Here is a 13,273-nt window from a genome sequence, read left to right on the forward strand (position 1 = left end):
GCAGCTTTCCCGATTGGGCTTCCCCACAGGCAGGTGACTTCTGCCTGAGTAGCCAGGCATCGTCTGCTTTCATCTCTACAACCACCTTGATTAGGTCGATGATACTACTAGTAGTGACGGTTATAATATTTATCGGGGTTATACGATATCTCTACATCACCTCCACCATGTCGTATCGATCTCTACAGCAATGACTTTATTGCTGGCAGCAGTCTGGCCTTTCCCAATCGGGAACTCCGTGCCCCGCTTCTTCTCGACCTCGACTTTCTCTTCTTCCTCATTCTTCTCCTTCTCTTCTCTTCTTCCCTGCATCTCTTCTCTTCGGTATACCCTCCCATTGATCCCTCCCCTCTCCTAGATGCCCCCATCCTCGTATACTCTTCGGTGATGACTCCTCCTCCTCCATAGTCCGCCCTCCCTGTTCTCATCCTTCCCCGTCCACGGTCCACTTCCATAACTCTTTCTTAGCCTTCTTCCCCTTTTCTTGCATTCTGGCTGGATGGAAGCCATCTCCTGCTTAGATTTCCTCTGGTTCTCTTGATCTCCCCCGATTAACCGTAATACTGGGAACTTTTTTCCTCTCCGTTGTGATAAGCCCGCCTTATCGCCAATCACACTGTCTATCACGTCAACGTTTCCACTTGGCCTGTTTCCACTCTGGCCCGAAAAGCTCGGTAGCCCAGCATGGCCGCCGCCTTCGACGACGAAGACCTTTCCGTCTCCCTCCCTTCCTTCGATCGCAATCGTCCTCGAGACCGACCCTCTGAGCGTGATCGCAGATCTGCTCCTCCTCCTCCCTCCAACAACCCCTCTGCCATGGCCATGCCGCCTCCGTCTCGTCCTCCCGGGAAGGGCGGCGATCCTTCCATGCAGTCCCCCGCCACCATGAGGGACATGCAGCGTCTCGATCAGTATCATACCATCAAAATCCTCGGCGAGGGCTCTTTTGGCAAGGTCAAACTGGCCATCCATCAGCCGAGCGGTCGTCAGGTCGCTCTCAAGATCATCTCCCGCCGCAAGTTGCTCTCCCGGGACATGGTTGGTCGCGTGGAGCGCGAGATTCAATATCTGCAGCTCCTCCGCCATCCTCACATCATCAAACTGTACGTATTCAACGCGGAAGGGTGGGTGAAACTCCTACTTTGGAACTAACGATGATTCCCCAACCAGGTACACCGTCATCGCCACCAAAAGCGACATCGTCATGGTCTTGGAATATGCGGAACGAGAGCTGTTTGACTACCTGGTCAAGCGAGGTCGATGCAACGACACCGAAGCCCGCAAGTTCTTCCAACAAATCATCTGCGCCGTCGAGTACTGTCATCGTCATAAGATCGTCCATCGCGACTTGAAGCCGGAGAATCTCCTCATCGACGGCGAGAAGAACGTCAAGATCGCCGACTTCGGGTTGAGTAATATCATGACTGATGGGAATTTCCTCAAGACCAGCTGTGGCAGCCCAAACTACGCCGCCCCTGAGGTCATCTCGGGGAAACTCTATGCCGGTCCCGAGGTCGATGTCTGGAGTTGTGGTGTCATCCTATACGTGTTGCTCGTCGGACGTCTTCCCTTCGACGACGACTACATCCCCGCCCTTTTCAAGAAAATCGCCGCCGGAAACTTCCATATGCCTCCGTATATCTCTTCCGGGGCGGCGCGATTAATCCGATCCATGCTCCAAGTCCATCCCGTCCATCGAATCACGATCCCAGAAATCCGCCAGGACCCCTGGTTTCTCCAAGATCTTCCGAAATATCTGCAGCCACCTCCGGAGGAGTTCATCGCCACTGGGGTTGACCCGAGCAAGGCGATCGACCCCCGCAAGCTGGCACCTGGGAAGCCTCTGTCAGCACAGCATAAGATCAACCAAGTGGCCATTTCCAAATTAGAACGCAGTATGGGGTACGCACGAGACGATATTGAGGATGCCCTCCGAAATCCCGAACCAAGTGCCATCAAAGATGCCTTCTTCATCATCGTTGAAAATGAGATGATGCAAACGAACTGTAAGTGCTTCCGCGGCAGCCCGTACACGCACCCGTCAGTTCTAACGTATCACAGCACCCACTGACGAGAACATGATGGGCCCTGTATCCCCTTCTCCCCCTCCCTCTCGATCTCCCGCTCCACCTGCAGCAGCTGGCCGGCCCGCTGCTCCTCGCCCACAAGGACCGCCACCGGGACTTCCCACGAGAACTCGGAGTGGCTCCCACCGTCCATCGATGCAACTTCCCGACGATTCGGTTGATATCGAACAGCCGCGTGTCAGCCATGTCCGCATCCTACCCACCAGTCTGCCTTATGTGCACGAGCAACTGATGGAACAACGCGAGCGCGAGCGCGAACAACGGGCCCGTGCGGCGGACAAACTGATGGAAGAGCGCGCACGCGCTGACGATGATGGACAAAACACCCAGCAGGATCAGGAGGCGATCGCCCGGGCGCTCAAACCGCATTCCCGGAGCATTGTCGATCTCGAACAACTACGGTTCGACCCACCGGAGGGCCGGAGCGCGCAGCATCTACCCAAAAAGACCCGCAAATGGCAGTTTGGTATTCGCTCGCGCAACCAACCCTACGAGGCGATGTTGTATCTGTATAAAGCAATTGCCGCACAGGGCGGAATCTGGGATATTCAGCCGGCTGAATCAGGTTCGCCTACATCCACCCCTAATTATTACTTCCGGACCTAATCCTAATCGTCACAGGTACCCAAATAGGTGATCTTCCCCCTGACGAGAAACCTCTCCAGACCAAATATCCCGACCTCCCGTCCGACTACTACGTTCCGAAAGACCCGTGGTTCATCCGGGCGCGCCTGCTGAAAGAAGGCATTCGCGCCCCGGGTACGTCGGGTAGCGTGAACAGTAGTCGTAGTGATTTGGGGGAATTCCGACGTCGATTCCATCTCAGCACGGGGCCATCCTCGCTGGACGAGAAACAACAGGGCGCCACGGAACATGGAGGTTCTTCTGGGCCATCATCGGTGTCGCAACATCCCCCAATCTCCCGGGTGACCTACGGCGTGTGGGTATTTGTCGACATTCAACTCTACCAGCTAGAGGCAAACAACTACATGGTGGACTTCAAATGTGATGGGTATCAGAACGTGATCCGCGCCGAGGGCGACACTGAGTGGCACCCGATCAGCAAACGCTACCGCAACAAGGAGAAGGAGGTGACGAGCCCGTATCCGTTCCTGGACGTGGCATCGGACCTGGTGGCCCAATTGGCGGTGGCCAGCTAGACGAACAACTAATGAAGTTGGGGTTTTCGGCGCAATGGGCTCGGTGCATTAGGGGCGTTTTGGAAGTTTCGGCGGATATCTTGCATGTCAGCGTATCTTGTTCCTTGACTGGATATATGTACCTATACGTACTTGATTTTCGAGCCCGACTGTACGGTAGACTTCCTCCTCAGGACACCGTCACTTTAGTGAGCGCGCTCAAGGGTTGCTCAGTGAGTGTTTCATATTACCGACCACCGCTCCCTAAGCGCTTAGTGCCTACTTAATAAATAATCACATGCTTCAAATATGGTATCATAAGAGAAAGATTCGCTAATTTGGTTAAGGGACATGAATAAAATCTATCCCAAAAGATACTTCAGTGTAGGTGACTGCGCCCGTTGTGTCTCGCGTATGATGCAAACCGCCCTTCTATAATCTCCGACACCGCGAATATTAGACCATAGGGAAGAGACGGCCATGATCTGTGACTATGCAAAGATTTCCGGAACCCCTTGAGCACACGTAATGCACTCTCTTGGCCAACCAGTATGCCCACGCCTTTAAGGTATATAGGATTGTCCGACATCCCCAGTATCCAAGAGCTCTTCTCGCAAGGCAGGAGAGGTCTATCCAAACGCAGAGGATGACAGGATTTATCTAACTGTCCAAACCTCTCCACAGCAAGGTTGCAATAGGCGCAAATATAGAGTGTTGCAATGAGGAACGCCAGATAGCAAAACCCGGCACCGCTCGCTGCGTCATATTGATCGGTGTACAGTGAAACCGCATGTAGAAGACTTTCTCTTCCAAAAATCGGGTTTTCTTGCATCCATTGCGAAAGGCTGATTGCCGCGACGCCCATTTGCTCCTGATTGGCCTGCCATCCGCTTAGGGCATACAAGCAGCGTAGCGGGATGCGTCGAAGGATGCTTATGGTGTGATAGACTACTTTCAGGGAATGGTTCAGTGGGTTCTGATATGCGGTCACCAGCAACTCGTATCGCTCGAGGATAGGATCGCAGTGTCCGACAGGTCTATGGAGGTTTTCAGGGAGATGAGATCCTCTGGCCATTCAAAAAATGCACGAGCATGTGTATCGAGCGAGCGTTCGGTGGCAAACCACGGCTGGGAAGATCCTAAAACCCGCCGTTCCTCGACGTAAAAAGTGAGGAATATCACTAGGTCCCTCAGCCTCGAAGTATTGTCAATTAAATGATCGATACACCGAGGGTCAAGGAACACCTTTTTCAAACTCCAGGAATGTGAAATAGCTAAAGAGACAGAAAGTGGAGAGTACTAACGTCTCATATAGACGGATTTAGGATGCACATACTTCCGTTCGCGAGGAGCTTTTGGTGCCATTCTTAGGGTGTAGCCTTCCATAGCTCATCACTACTCGGGAGGGCTATCCGGAGATGGTCCAGGGTCAGTGACGAGGACATGTCCCCGAAAATTAGATGAAAACATTCTACATAAGACTGAGGGAAGATTAAGCCTTAGCCTTATGTCTGGGAGTTTTAGCGCTGGTATACTCACCCCAAATACAATATACAGTTCTCTTTCGTGTCTCGGATGTGACCCATCGATGCCATGAACTATAGAATTGAGGAGAAGAGGCGTTTAATGGTGGAATATCCATAGATGTAGCATTTTCTGAGACAAGTGACTGAGCAATCGTAACTAGCATATTTTTTTGATACTGCGAAGCAAGGATGTCGTCTTGATATCCGCTGAATACGAGGCTCACATCACGCAAGAGGAGACATTGAGCGAGAGACACTTGGTCAAGCGACGAATCATCCATGGCCTTCCCGACATTGTGCCGTGCCAAGTCCAACTTTTGTGCCGCTTAGTCAACCATGCTTTGGCCGCCACAAAATTCGTAGTAGTACGTAGTTCAACTGCCAAACCTCTACCGGATTGAAGGATGGTCTGTAGCTAAATCCATGAAAATTTGTCATATTGACCCGCTGTTCATTGAACGACCTTGATGTGATTCTAGTCATGCCTATCTCAGGTACGACTATATATAGTTCCCGTCATGGCTATGTTGACACATATGAAAAAGGGGTGGGGGGAGGAAATGAAAGAGAATAACAAAATCTAACCAGATCACCTCCTCACACGGGGAAGAACAAGTCGGCCGTGCGAGAAAACAACATTTTCGCCCTCAAACCGTTCAATAGTCCTGTCACCACCCTCATGCCGCATAGGGAGAATCGTGCTTGGTGTATTTACTGAGCCAACCTCCAGAGTGATTTTCTGCCCCTGGTCAAATAGAAACGCCGCTGGATACAGGGGAACCAGCACAGAATAGACCTTTGTGGGAACAACGTCGGAAGGCGGAAGCTGAGGCTGACACAGAATCTTCTCTTTGATAAAGTTGGTCGCAACCTCATCTCGATGCGACAGACGGAAGTAACTGCGAGCAAAACTGTCCATGGGCTCACCGTGGTTACCCTTCAAAAATATAGTATCCCCATTCTGATCAAGCGCACGAAGGTAGATAAAAAGATCCAAATCCTGAGCCGTCGTGCTGACCTCCAGCTCCAAGTATGGTGAGCCTAGAAGCTCAAATGACTCGGAGAATGCAGAGTCTAGTTTAAAGACGATATTATCCCTGGGAGCTCGGTAGGTGAAGGCAGCCCTTTCCCCAGCAGGTCTTTCAAGCGACAAGCCCTTTTTGGGGGTTAAGTAAAGGCTGACATGTTCAGCATCTGGTGGGGGGAAAGCAATTTCATTCTCTCGATAAAAGGTCTCGGTGCCATGATGCTGTAGTAGTCGAATTCGAGGAACGTCAAACATTCCATTGTCCGTTTTGCCGAAAAGGAAGCAGTCGAGAAACCTCTTTTGTAGTTCGATATGTTCTGGCTCGTAGAAGGCTCCTATGTGATTACCAGTGTGCATTTCGAGCCACTTGTGCTTGGAGCTTATACTGTTAAAAGCCCGAATGTTTCCAGGTAGATGGAGCTCCGGGTCCGTCCAGTTTCCTGCTGAGTAGAACGGGACTTCAATATCTGACAACTTGCGGACCTTTTCCAGCACTGACCAGACTCCGTCTGTCGGATATTCAGTCTCTGAAAGCAACCTGGGGAAGTCCACTCTATTTGCAACGAGCTCTTTTTCACCGAGAACACCTTCGTTCCTTCCACCCTGAGAGGGAATGACAATGTTGTGATACCAGTGTGACTGGAAGTTGTTGCTATAAATTCCTCCTCGTCGGGCTGCCTGGTACATGCTACAGGCTGATTCGTACGACATGACGCAGGCTAAGTGAGGGGGCTTCTGCATGGCCGCCCAGTAACCAACCATCCCAAAATAACTAATTCCCGACAAGGCCACTCTGCCGGTACACCAAGATTGTGCCGCTGCCCATTCGACAATGTCGTACAGATCTAATCATGACAGAACGAGGAGTCAGACGTCCGCTGAGCTTCTATAGGGTTGGATAGCACGAATAAAATACCTTGTCCTTCCGCGTCTGCCTGAAGCTGGACAGAGCGTTCCAAGCCAAATGGGTCCAACTTGCCCTGGCTGCCTCCGATTCCACGCGTATCGACACGAAGAAGGGCATAACCGTACTTCCCACACTATCGATAGGAAGAGACTTAGTACAGGGCCACCAGTCAACGTGCCTATAGGTTGTACATACCCAGATAGTCGGTTCACATAATTCAAAGGCGGCATCGGGGCCTAACGGTGATATATGCTTATACATTTCCGCATAAATATGCGTTTTCGGCAGGCCAAAGCTTGAGGCATGGATATCTTTGCCGTAGGGTCCCAGGCTGCAGATCACAGGCACCTTACTGCCCTCTTTTGACGCAGCAAACGGAAGGAAAAGGTCGGCGCAAAGCTCAATCCCATCACGCATGGGCACATAGACATGTTTGGTCCGAGTATACCCTTCCACATCCGACGTCCATGTCTGGTATTTTGGGCGTGTCACAGCCATGATCAAGCGAATAATATGGGACGAGATTGTACGATAGATCGCAAAGCTAGCAAAAGACAGATCCGAAGGCTCCTCACACTGGTCTCTGCACTCCAGCGTGCATATGTGGCCCGTTTGTTCCTGACTTAAGTACTTAATTCACTCGGAGGAGATGTTAACTAACTTACCACCTCTGTAGTTAGTTGACTAAGCGGATGCGGATCACTATAGAGTTCCACTATGTATTCCCCGCCGGGCCGGCGGGGATACGTATCCATTACCGTGGGGACGAAATAGAATATGTTCCCCACCATGCCATACTGTAGCTTGTTATTCAAAGCTCCCAATGACGATAACCGGAACTGGAGGACCCGCTGATTAACATGGAAAATATTATAAATGATGGTCGTCAATTTTGTAAACCAAATGGCTTAGGTGGGATGTTTCAAGTGGCCACCTTCACCAAGATGACGAGCCTTTACTACAATCTGAGGGGCTGGATGGCGGAGGGACACCTAACCAGTAAACTTGGCATTATTTTTACCGAAACAATTGCCATCCTCGTAGTTGTTGTCTTTTTCCTCAAGCCCCTCTACTATCGTACCTGGCATCCGTTGTGTCGCTTCCCTGGTCCTTCAGCAGCCGCTACGTCACGGCATTGGATCTACCGAGTCACAGAACGTGGCTTTCCCGAGAAAGAACTCGAAAAACTTCATAAAGAATATCGTGGGCTCCAAACCTGGCTTTGACGTTATCCCGATTATTAGGAGAATCAGATGCTAGTCCCGATATTCGACCGGATATAGAAACAAAGGCATTACGGATTGGTCCCAACGAGCTGCATATGGTTTCAACACGCCCCATACAGTCTTCACGGAGATCGACGTTGAAAAGCATAGAGAACGCCGACAGCTGCTGAATCCCTTCTTCTCCCGGGCGGGAGTCCTCAAGCTCGAGCCTATCATTCACCAAAGGACAGTGGTCTTGATGAAAAAGATACAGTACCTGCAAGGTACTCATGGTATCAATGTTTATGATGCGTTTAGGTCAGTTTCGAGGTTGCCCTGATGGATCTGAGGCATTTGGGAGGAACAGATTGCCCGGCAGCACTGGAATATCGCTAAGACAGCAAGAATTGCAGATGCCTTACCACAGAGATAATTATGGAGTTTGCCTTTGCGAAATCAGCGGACATGCTAGAGGACAGTCAAAATACTTTCGAATCTTGGTTTCTTGCCGCATTTGACGCCGTTGCGCGAAGCCTTTGGAAAATGCAGGAGTGGCCTATCGCTCGAAAAGCTTTAGCCATTGTTCCTCTGCACGTCATAAGCCTCATAGATCCGCATATCGTGAATGTGGTCAAAATGTTGAAGGTTAGTCCTGTGTTTCGTATCCTGCATATCATTTGGCCGAGGAGATACTAAAAGAGAACTCTATCTACATAGTTTGCGGAAAGCTGTCTTGAGCACTATGAACTTCACGGAAACACAACATCTCATCCTGTTGTATTTGACAATCTGTCTTCCCTGCCACATAACCTTAAGGTCACTGAGGCCCTTGATATTCTAATTGCGGGGGCAGACACTACGGCGTCAACTCTCACTGCTGGATTAATGAATATCCTGTCAAACCCAGCAATTCAGTCCAAGCTGGTAAATTCAGTGCGCAGGGAAGATATAAGTTCTGATGACTCTTCGCTCCTTCATCTTTCGGAACTGGAAAAATTGACTTACTTGGTAAGTGAGAGCGTCCCGAATGCACGAATGATTGTGCCGATACATTGGCTAAGCATCGGCCAGTCTGCCTGTGTCAAGGAATCTCTCAGGATTGCCATACCTGTACCAGGGCGTCTTCCCAGAGTCGTTCCGCATGATCTTCCTCAGCCGTTCGTCGTCGATGGCCAAGTCATCCCGCCAAGTGTGAGTGCCCCCTACCTAATCATGTAATATGGGCTTGTGCTCGATGCCGAAGCATTCATCCTAATAATCTTCTCAAGACAATCGTTTCCATGTCAGCCTACACAATGCATACTAGTGAGGAGATTTGGGGTCCTGATGCCCGCGTCTTTAACCCCGACCGTTGGCTTCACCCGGAAGCCAAACCTCTAGAGCAGTATCTCTGCACATTTTCTAAAGGCGCTCGGATGTGCATCGGTCAAAAGTTCGCAGTTCCCTATCACCTTTTCTCTCGTCAATATATCGCTAATAGCTATCTATAGTGTCGCTTATGCGGAAGTTACGATTGTAATGGCGTATCTATTCAGAAACTTCGACATCAGTCTCCCATCAGGTTTTCGCCCCCCTCGGAGAAAAGATCTATTTACCATGGAGTACTCGAAGCCTGGTTTGCCTTTGAAATTCTCCAGAGTCGCGGAAACATACGATAGCGAGATGAAGGCTTAGTCGGCAGTGCATGATTTTGTTAGGCATTGAAATTTCCTATGAAGGCATGGATGTTGAGGAACCAGATCATTAACTTTCAAGCCTTAATTTCCATAATCACTCGATCTGCAGTAGTTTTATATATAGTTATATGCCGACACAAGTGCGAGCATCCGTTACATTGAATTCAATTGCCACACTGCTCTACGCTTCAAATATCACTTTTGCGGCCCCACTCGCAGGACATTTCCAGCATCCTTGACGTTGTAGCCTTTCTCTTGGGCTATCGATATTGTAATACTTTGCTTTAGGATGCCCGTATCATATACATTCCACTATTGCAGTGGGTGCTGTAGCACCAACTTCCCCAAGCCCCGGCCATGGCTAGCTATCATCTCCAGTTGGTTTAGAGCATCTTCTGCACTCCCCTTCGAAATTTCCACGGAAGGAAACTCGAAGTCAGAGCCGTAATGTACAACAGCCCACTGAAAAGCCTTCCACGCGTGCTCGTAATCCGTTTTCCGCGCAGGAATTGTGATCGGATGCGGAACTCCCCTGACGTGAAGTGTCACGTCGCTGTTGGTAGTTGCGAATGGCATTTTAAACCGAGGGTCCTGTTGCACAACTACAGATACAAGTTCCGCGTCGTGGGAAACACATCCTGCCATTAATTGTGCTGAGCCAACGCCCGCTTCACTTCCGACCGTATCAAATCCGTACAGGATAGGCCCCCATTGCTCCTGTTCCAGGGCTAACCGTATTTCCGAGGCGGCGTTGGGGGACTTATAGTCAAAGCAACGTGTCGCACCCATACGCAACAGAAGTGGATGATTCTTCGGCGATGCTGTCACAAGGATTGGGTATACGCCACTCGCTCTGGCAAGTTGAACGGCTGAGAGCCCAACACTGCTGGATGCACCCCAAATGAGGAGTGGGCGCGGTTCCTTGGCCCCCGCGTTATCTGCTGGAAGCGGGAACTTGAAGATATTGTAAAGCGCATCACACGCTGTCATTGTCACGACACTCAAGCATGCCGCATGGTCGGGAGGGAGATTTGGAGGCACTGAAAAGAGCATGTCCTCGGGGCACACTAAGTGCTGTTGATGTGTGCCATATTTTGCTGGTCTACCAACTCCAGTGGGCGTGTACCCTGCAACTAGATCCCCAGGCTGAAACTTAGAGCCTGTCGGGGCTTCAACGACCTTGCCGCAAAAATCGTAACCCAGAACGGCCGGGTAGATGCCGAGTAGCGTGGCATGCTTCACGTCGGCTGGGTTGACTCCGGAGTAGATGGTTTCAATGCGGAGTTCCCCAACCTCCGGCGCATAGGTTTCCTTCGATCGACGAATGCCAAAGGAAAGCTTCTCATCGCAGTACAGCGCTGTGTTTGTCGCGGGGCTCATTGTGGACATGGGTAAGGCGTCTCGTCTCAAACGCATGCCTTGCGGTTGGGGAGTGCGGAAGTAGCGCGGTTATATCACTTGATAGGAGTTCATAACAGTATCAGATACGGTAGATATGGGCTACCCCGTCGGCTTGCAGAAAGTGGCCCCTGTATTATTACTTGGTTAAGTTGGTGCTACCAACCCAAATGTAGATGAATCACATACAACTCCGACGAGCCGGCGGGGCCGACGGGGTTGAGGACATGTGGGGAACAATTGTCATCATACGGTCTTCCGCAGAGAGGAGCTTGCAGCAGTGCCCTCGAAAAGCTGAGGATTGGGGGATTTGATGCCTCTAGCCGTGAAGTATATTACGTTATTGAGAAGTTCGGCTATGGCGTCCCTGTACTGGATTTGGGCGCAAGTGGTCCACTCTCCATCGGATCGACTCCAACCCGACCTGTATCGTGGAGTGGCTTGGTTAACGCCGGGCCCATGCTCTCTGATGCCATAAATAGCAGGCGTCGCACTTCTCATCGCCGGGTACCGTGGGCCTTGCAAGCGGGGCCGGTGGAATAGGAAAGAAAACCATGCCCCCAGTGAAGCAACTGGTCGTTGTGCGCCGCAAGGCGGGCCTTACAAAGGAAGAATTCTTCGATTATCACTACCAAAAGCACGGTGCAATCAGCACTGCACCAACTGCCGCTGAGACCCCAACGTGGACATCACCGCCCCCCTCGTCTTTGTGGAAACTGACCATAGCCCAGAAAATACTTTCAGACGCATTTCATCGACGCAGCGTACCATGCCGATACATCGCAAAAAGTACCCAATGCCCATCCACCCTGGGCGTTCGGTGATGATGTGACCGAGTTGTATTTCGACTCTCCGGAACACCTTCAACACGTCTTCCAGTCGGAATGGGTGATCCAGAAAGTCGGCCCCGATGCCGCAAAGTTTTCTGACTTCAGTGCGGTCCTCCCGATGTTCGTGCGGGAGGACACCCGATTTTTATCCAGTGGAGGTGCCTCTCAGAGGGGCCAGCTGGAGGGGAACGCCTTCGTTGCTATGTATTTTGTTGCCGTGCGCAATCCGGAAACCCCGACAGAAACACTGACCTCGGAGCTGGTAGAGTGTCTTGATTGCCATGCATCAGAGGAAGTTCAGGCATTGATTGTGAATACGGCGGTTGATGAGGATTTCAACCTCGGCGATTATTTTGGAGGGAAACTTCCTGTACGCTATCAGTTGGTTTTTACCATTGCATTGCGCGGAAAAGGATCAATTAGCGCAATTCGCAAGGCCCAGAAAAATTTCGAAGAAAGGATCACGTCCCTCGATCTGTCAGCTACTTGGATTGCCTTCGGAGAGAGAGCCGTGGTGTTGGACCAGACCAAGAATATCAAAGTAAGTGAGCGTCTACCCCTGTTTTGCTCCCTAGAGCTACTGATAAGCATCTGTCACAGTTTGACGCAAGCCGCCAACCTTTCAAGAATTCGAAATGACCATTAGTCCTTTCGAACCACCTAGCCGAACTCAAGATTTGAAGGTATACTAGGCAAAAGGCTTCACGTTGTTCACACGGTCACACGCTGGAGCAATTAGAATTCAGGATGGCAATGCAAATTTGCGCCTTGAGCGCCTAGCTAATTGGAGGGACTCAGGTAGAGGACAGGAATAGGAGGCCCAGGTCCTGATGGATGTGTAGTTAATAGTGGTTTGATCAAGTATAAGTGGACCATAACCAGAATGCCATTACACAGAATCAAGTTGACGTTCATGCTGTGCGTGGTATGTTGACAGCCAATAGCTGTGCGACATGGTAGCATTACTTGGAGAATAAATTATTTGGGATGGTTAGAGCCGAGTTTTACTGTATGCCTAGGCCACTCACGGTCTGACTATACATCATGTGTCTCCCTAATACATAACTGCCTCCTGCCAGTAGCCCTTTATCTCTCCTTGTTGTCAATATACTACCCTGTTTTCAAACCCTGTTCTCAGCGACAGTCTGTAGTGATATTAGCATACTTGTCAGATAATCACAATAGCTCTCAAAGGGATTCCAGATGATATTCGCCTGGATCTCTTGGATCGTGGGAATATTGATTGGCAGGAGACCTTACCATTCCTGCATCATCTTCGCAAGGTCCAAATTCCTTGCGATTCCAGTACAAGAATCCATCGCTGGTCTATCACCAGTTCCATGATCTGTATGTTAGCTTTAATTGCTGTGCCGGCTCCAGCCTGTGACCATGTCAGTCGTGCGACAATGCTGCCCTTCGTGTTCGGTGCTTGTTTCTAGATATCGGGTAGTAGGGTTTTCTCCAGACCAGATACTCCG

At 50.5% G+C, this 13,273-nt stretch overlaps 5 protein-coding genes across 5 annotated transcripts; 3 read left to right on the forward strand and 2 right to left on the reverse strand.

The window, feature by feature from the left end:
* The first annotated feature begins 293 nt into the window (after positions 1-293).
* BDV59DRAFT_187867 (serine/threonine-protein kinase) lies at positions 294-3,553 on the forward strand. The gene is made up of 4 exons (XM_073691301.1): positions 294-1,103; positions 1,171-2,006; positions 2,062-2,652; positions 2,709-3,553. Exons 1-4 carry the CDS (start codon positions 685-687, stop codon positions 3,245-3,247), a joined length of 2,385 nt encoding a protein of 794 aa, XP_073543590.1. The 5' UTR covers positions 294-684; the 3' UTR covers positions 3,248-3,553.
* A 1,788-nt stretch (positions 3,554-5,341) lies between these two features.
* Positions 5,342-7,184, reverse strand: BDV59DRAFT_196192 (alpha/beta-hydrolase; the record flags this gene model as incomplete). The annotated part of the gene is made up of 3 exons (XM_073692680.1): positions 5,342-6,624; positions 6,696-6,819; positions 6,882-7,184. 3 exons carry the CDS (start codon positions 7,182-7,184, stop codon positions 5,342-5,344), a joined length of 1,710 nt encoding a protein of 569 aa, XP_073543591.1.
* Positions 7,185-7,630: 446 nt separating this feature from the next.
* Positions 7,631-9,565, forward strand: BDV59DRAFT_210955 (cytochrome P450; the record flags this gene model as incomplete). Its single annotated transcript, XM_073695693.1, has 8 exons — positions 7,631-7,889; positions 7,970-8,010; positions 8,043-8,209; positions 8,305-8,536; positions 8,609-8,899; positions 8,963-9,082; positions 9,160-9,323; positions 9,382-9,565. 8 exons carry the CDS (start codon positions 7,631-7,633, stop codon positions 9,563-9,565), a joined length of 1,458 nt encoding a protein of 485 aa, XP_073543592.1.
* Positions 9,566-9,642: 77 nt separating this feature from the next.
* BDV59DRAFT_187870 (zinc-binding alcohol dehydrogenase family protein) lies at positions 9,643-11,141 on the reverse strand. Its single transcript, XM_073691302.1, has one exon. The coding sequence runs from the start codon at positions 10,981-10,983 to the stop codon at positions 9,880-9,882; it is 1,104 nt and encodes a 367-aa protein (XP_073543593.1). The 5' UTR covers positions 10,984-11,141; the 3' UTR covers positions 9,643-9,879.
* A 109-nt stretch (positions 11,142-11,250) lies between these two features.
* BDV59DRAFT_187872 (EthD domain-containing protein) lies at positions 11,251-12,683 on the forward strand. The gene is made up of 3 exons (XM_073691303.1): positions 11,251-11,647; positions 11,697-12,336; positions 12,396-12,683. Exons 1-3 carry the CDS (start codon positions 11,520-11,522, stop codon positions 12,432-12,434), a joined length of 807 nt encoding a protein of 268 aa, XP_073543594.1. The 5' UTR covers positions 11,251-11,519; the 3' UTR covers positions 12,435-12,683.
* Positions 12,684-13,273: the final 590 nt, after the last annotated feature.

The sequence above is a fragment of the Aspergillus ambiguus genome, assembly GCF_047715705.1.
Source record: "Aspergillus ambiguus strain CBS 117.58 unplaced genomic scaffold BDV59scaffold_50, whole genome shotgun sequence".
NCBI classification, from domain to species: domain Eukaryota; kingdom Fungi; phylum Ascomycota; class Eurotiomycetes; order Eurotiales; family Aspergillaceae; genus Aspergillus; species Aspergillus ambiguus.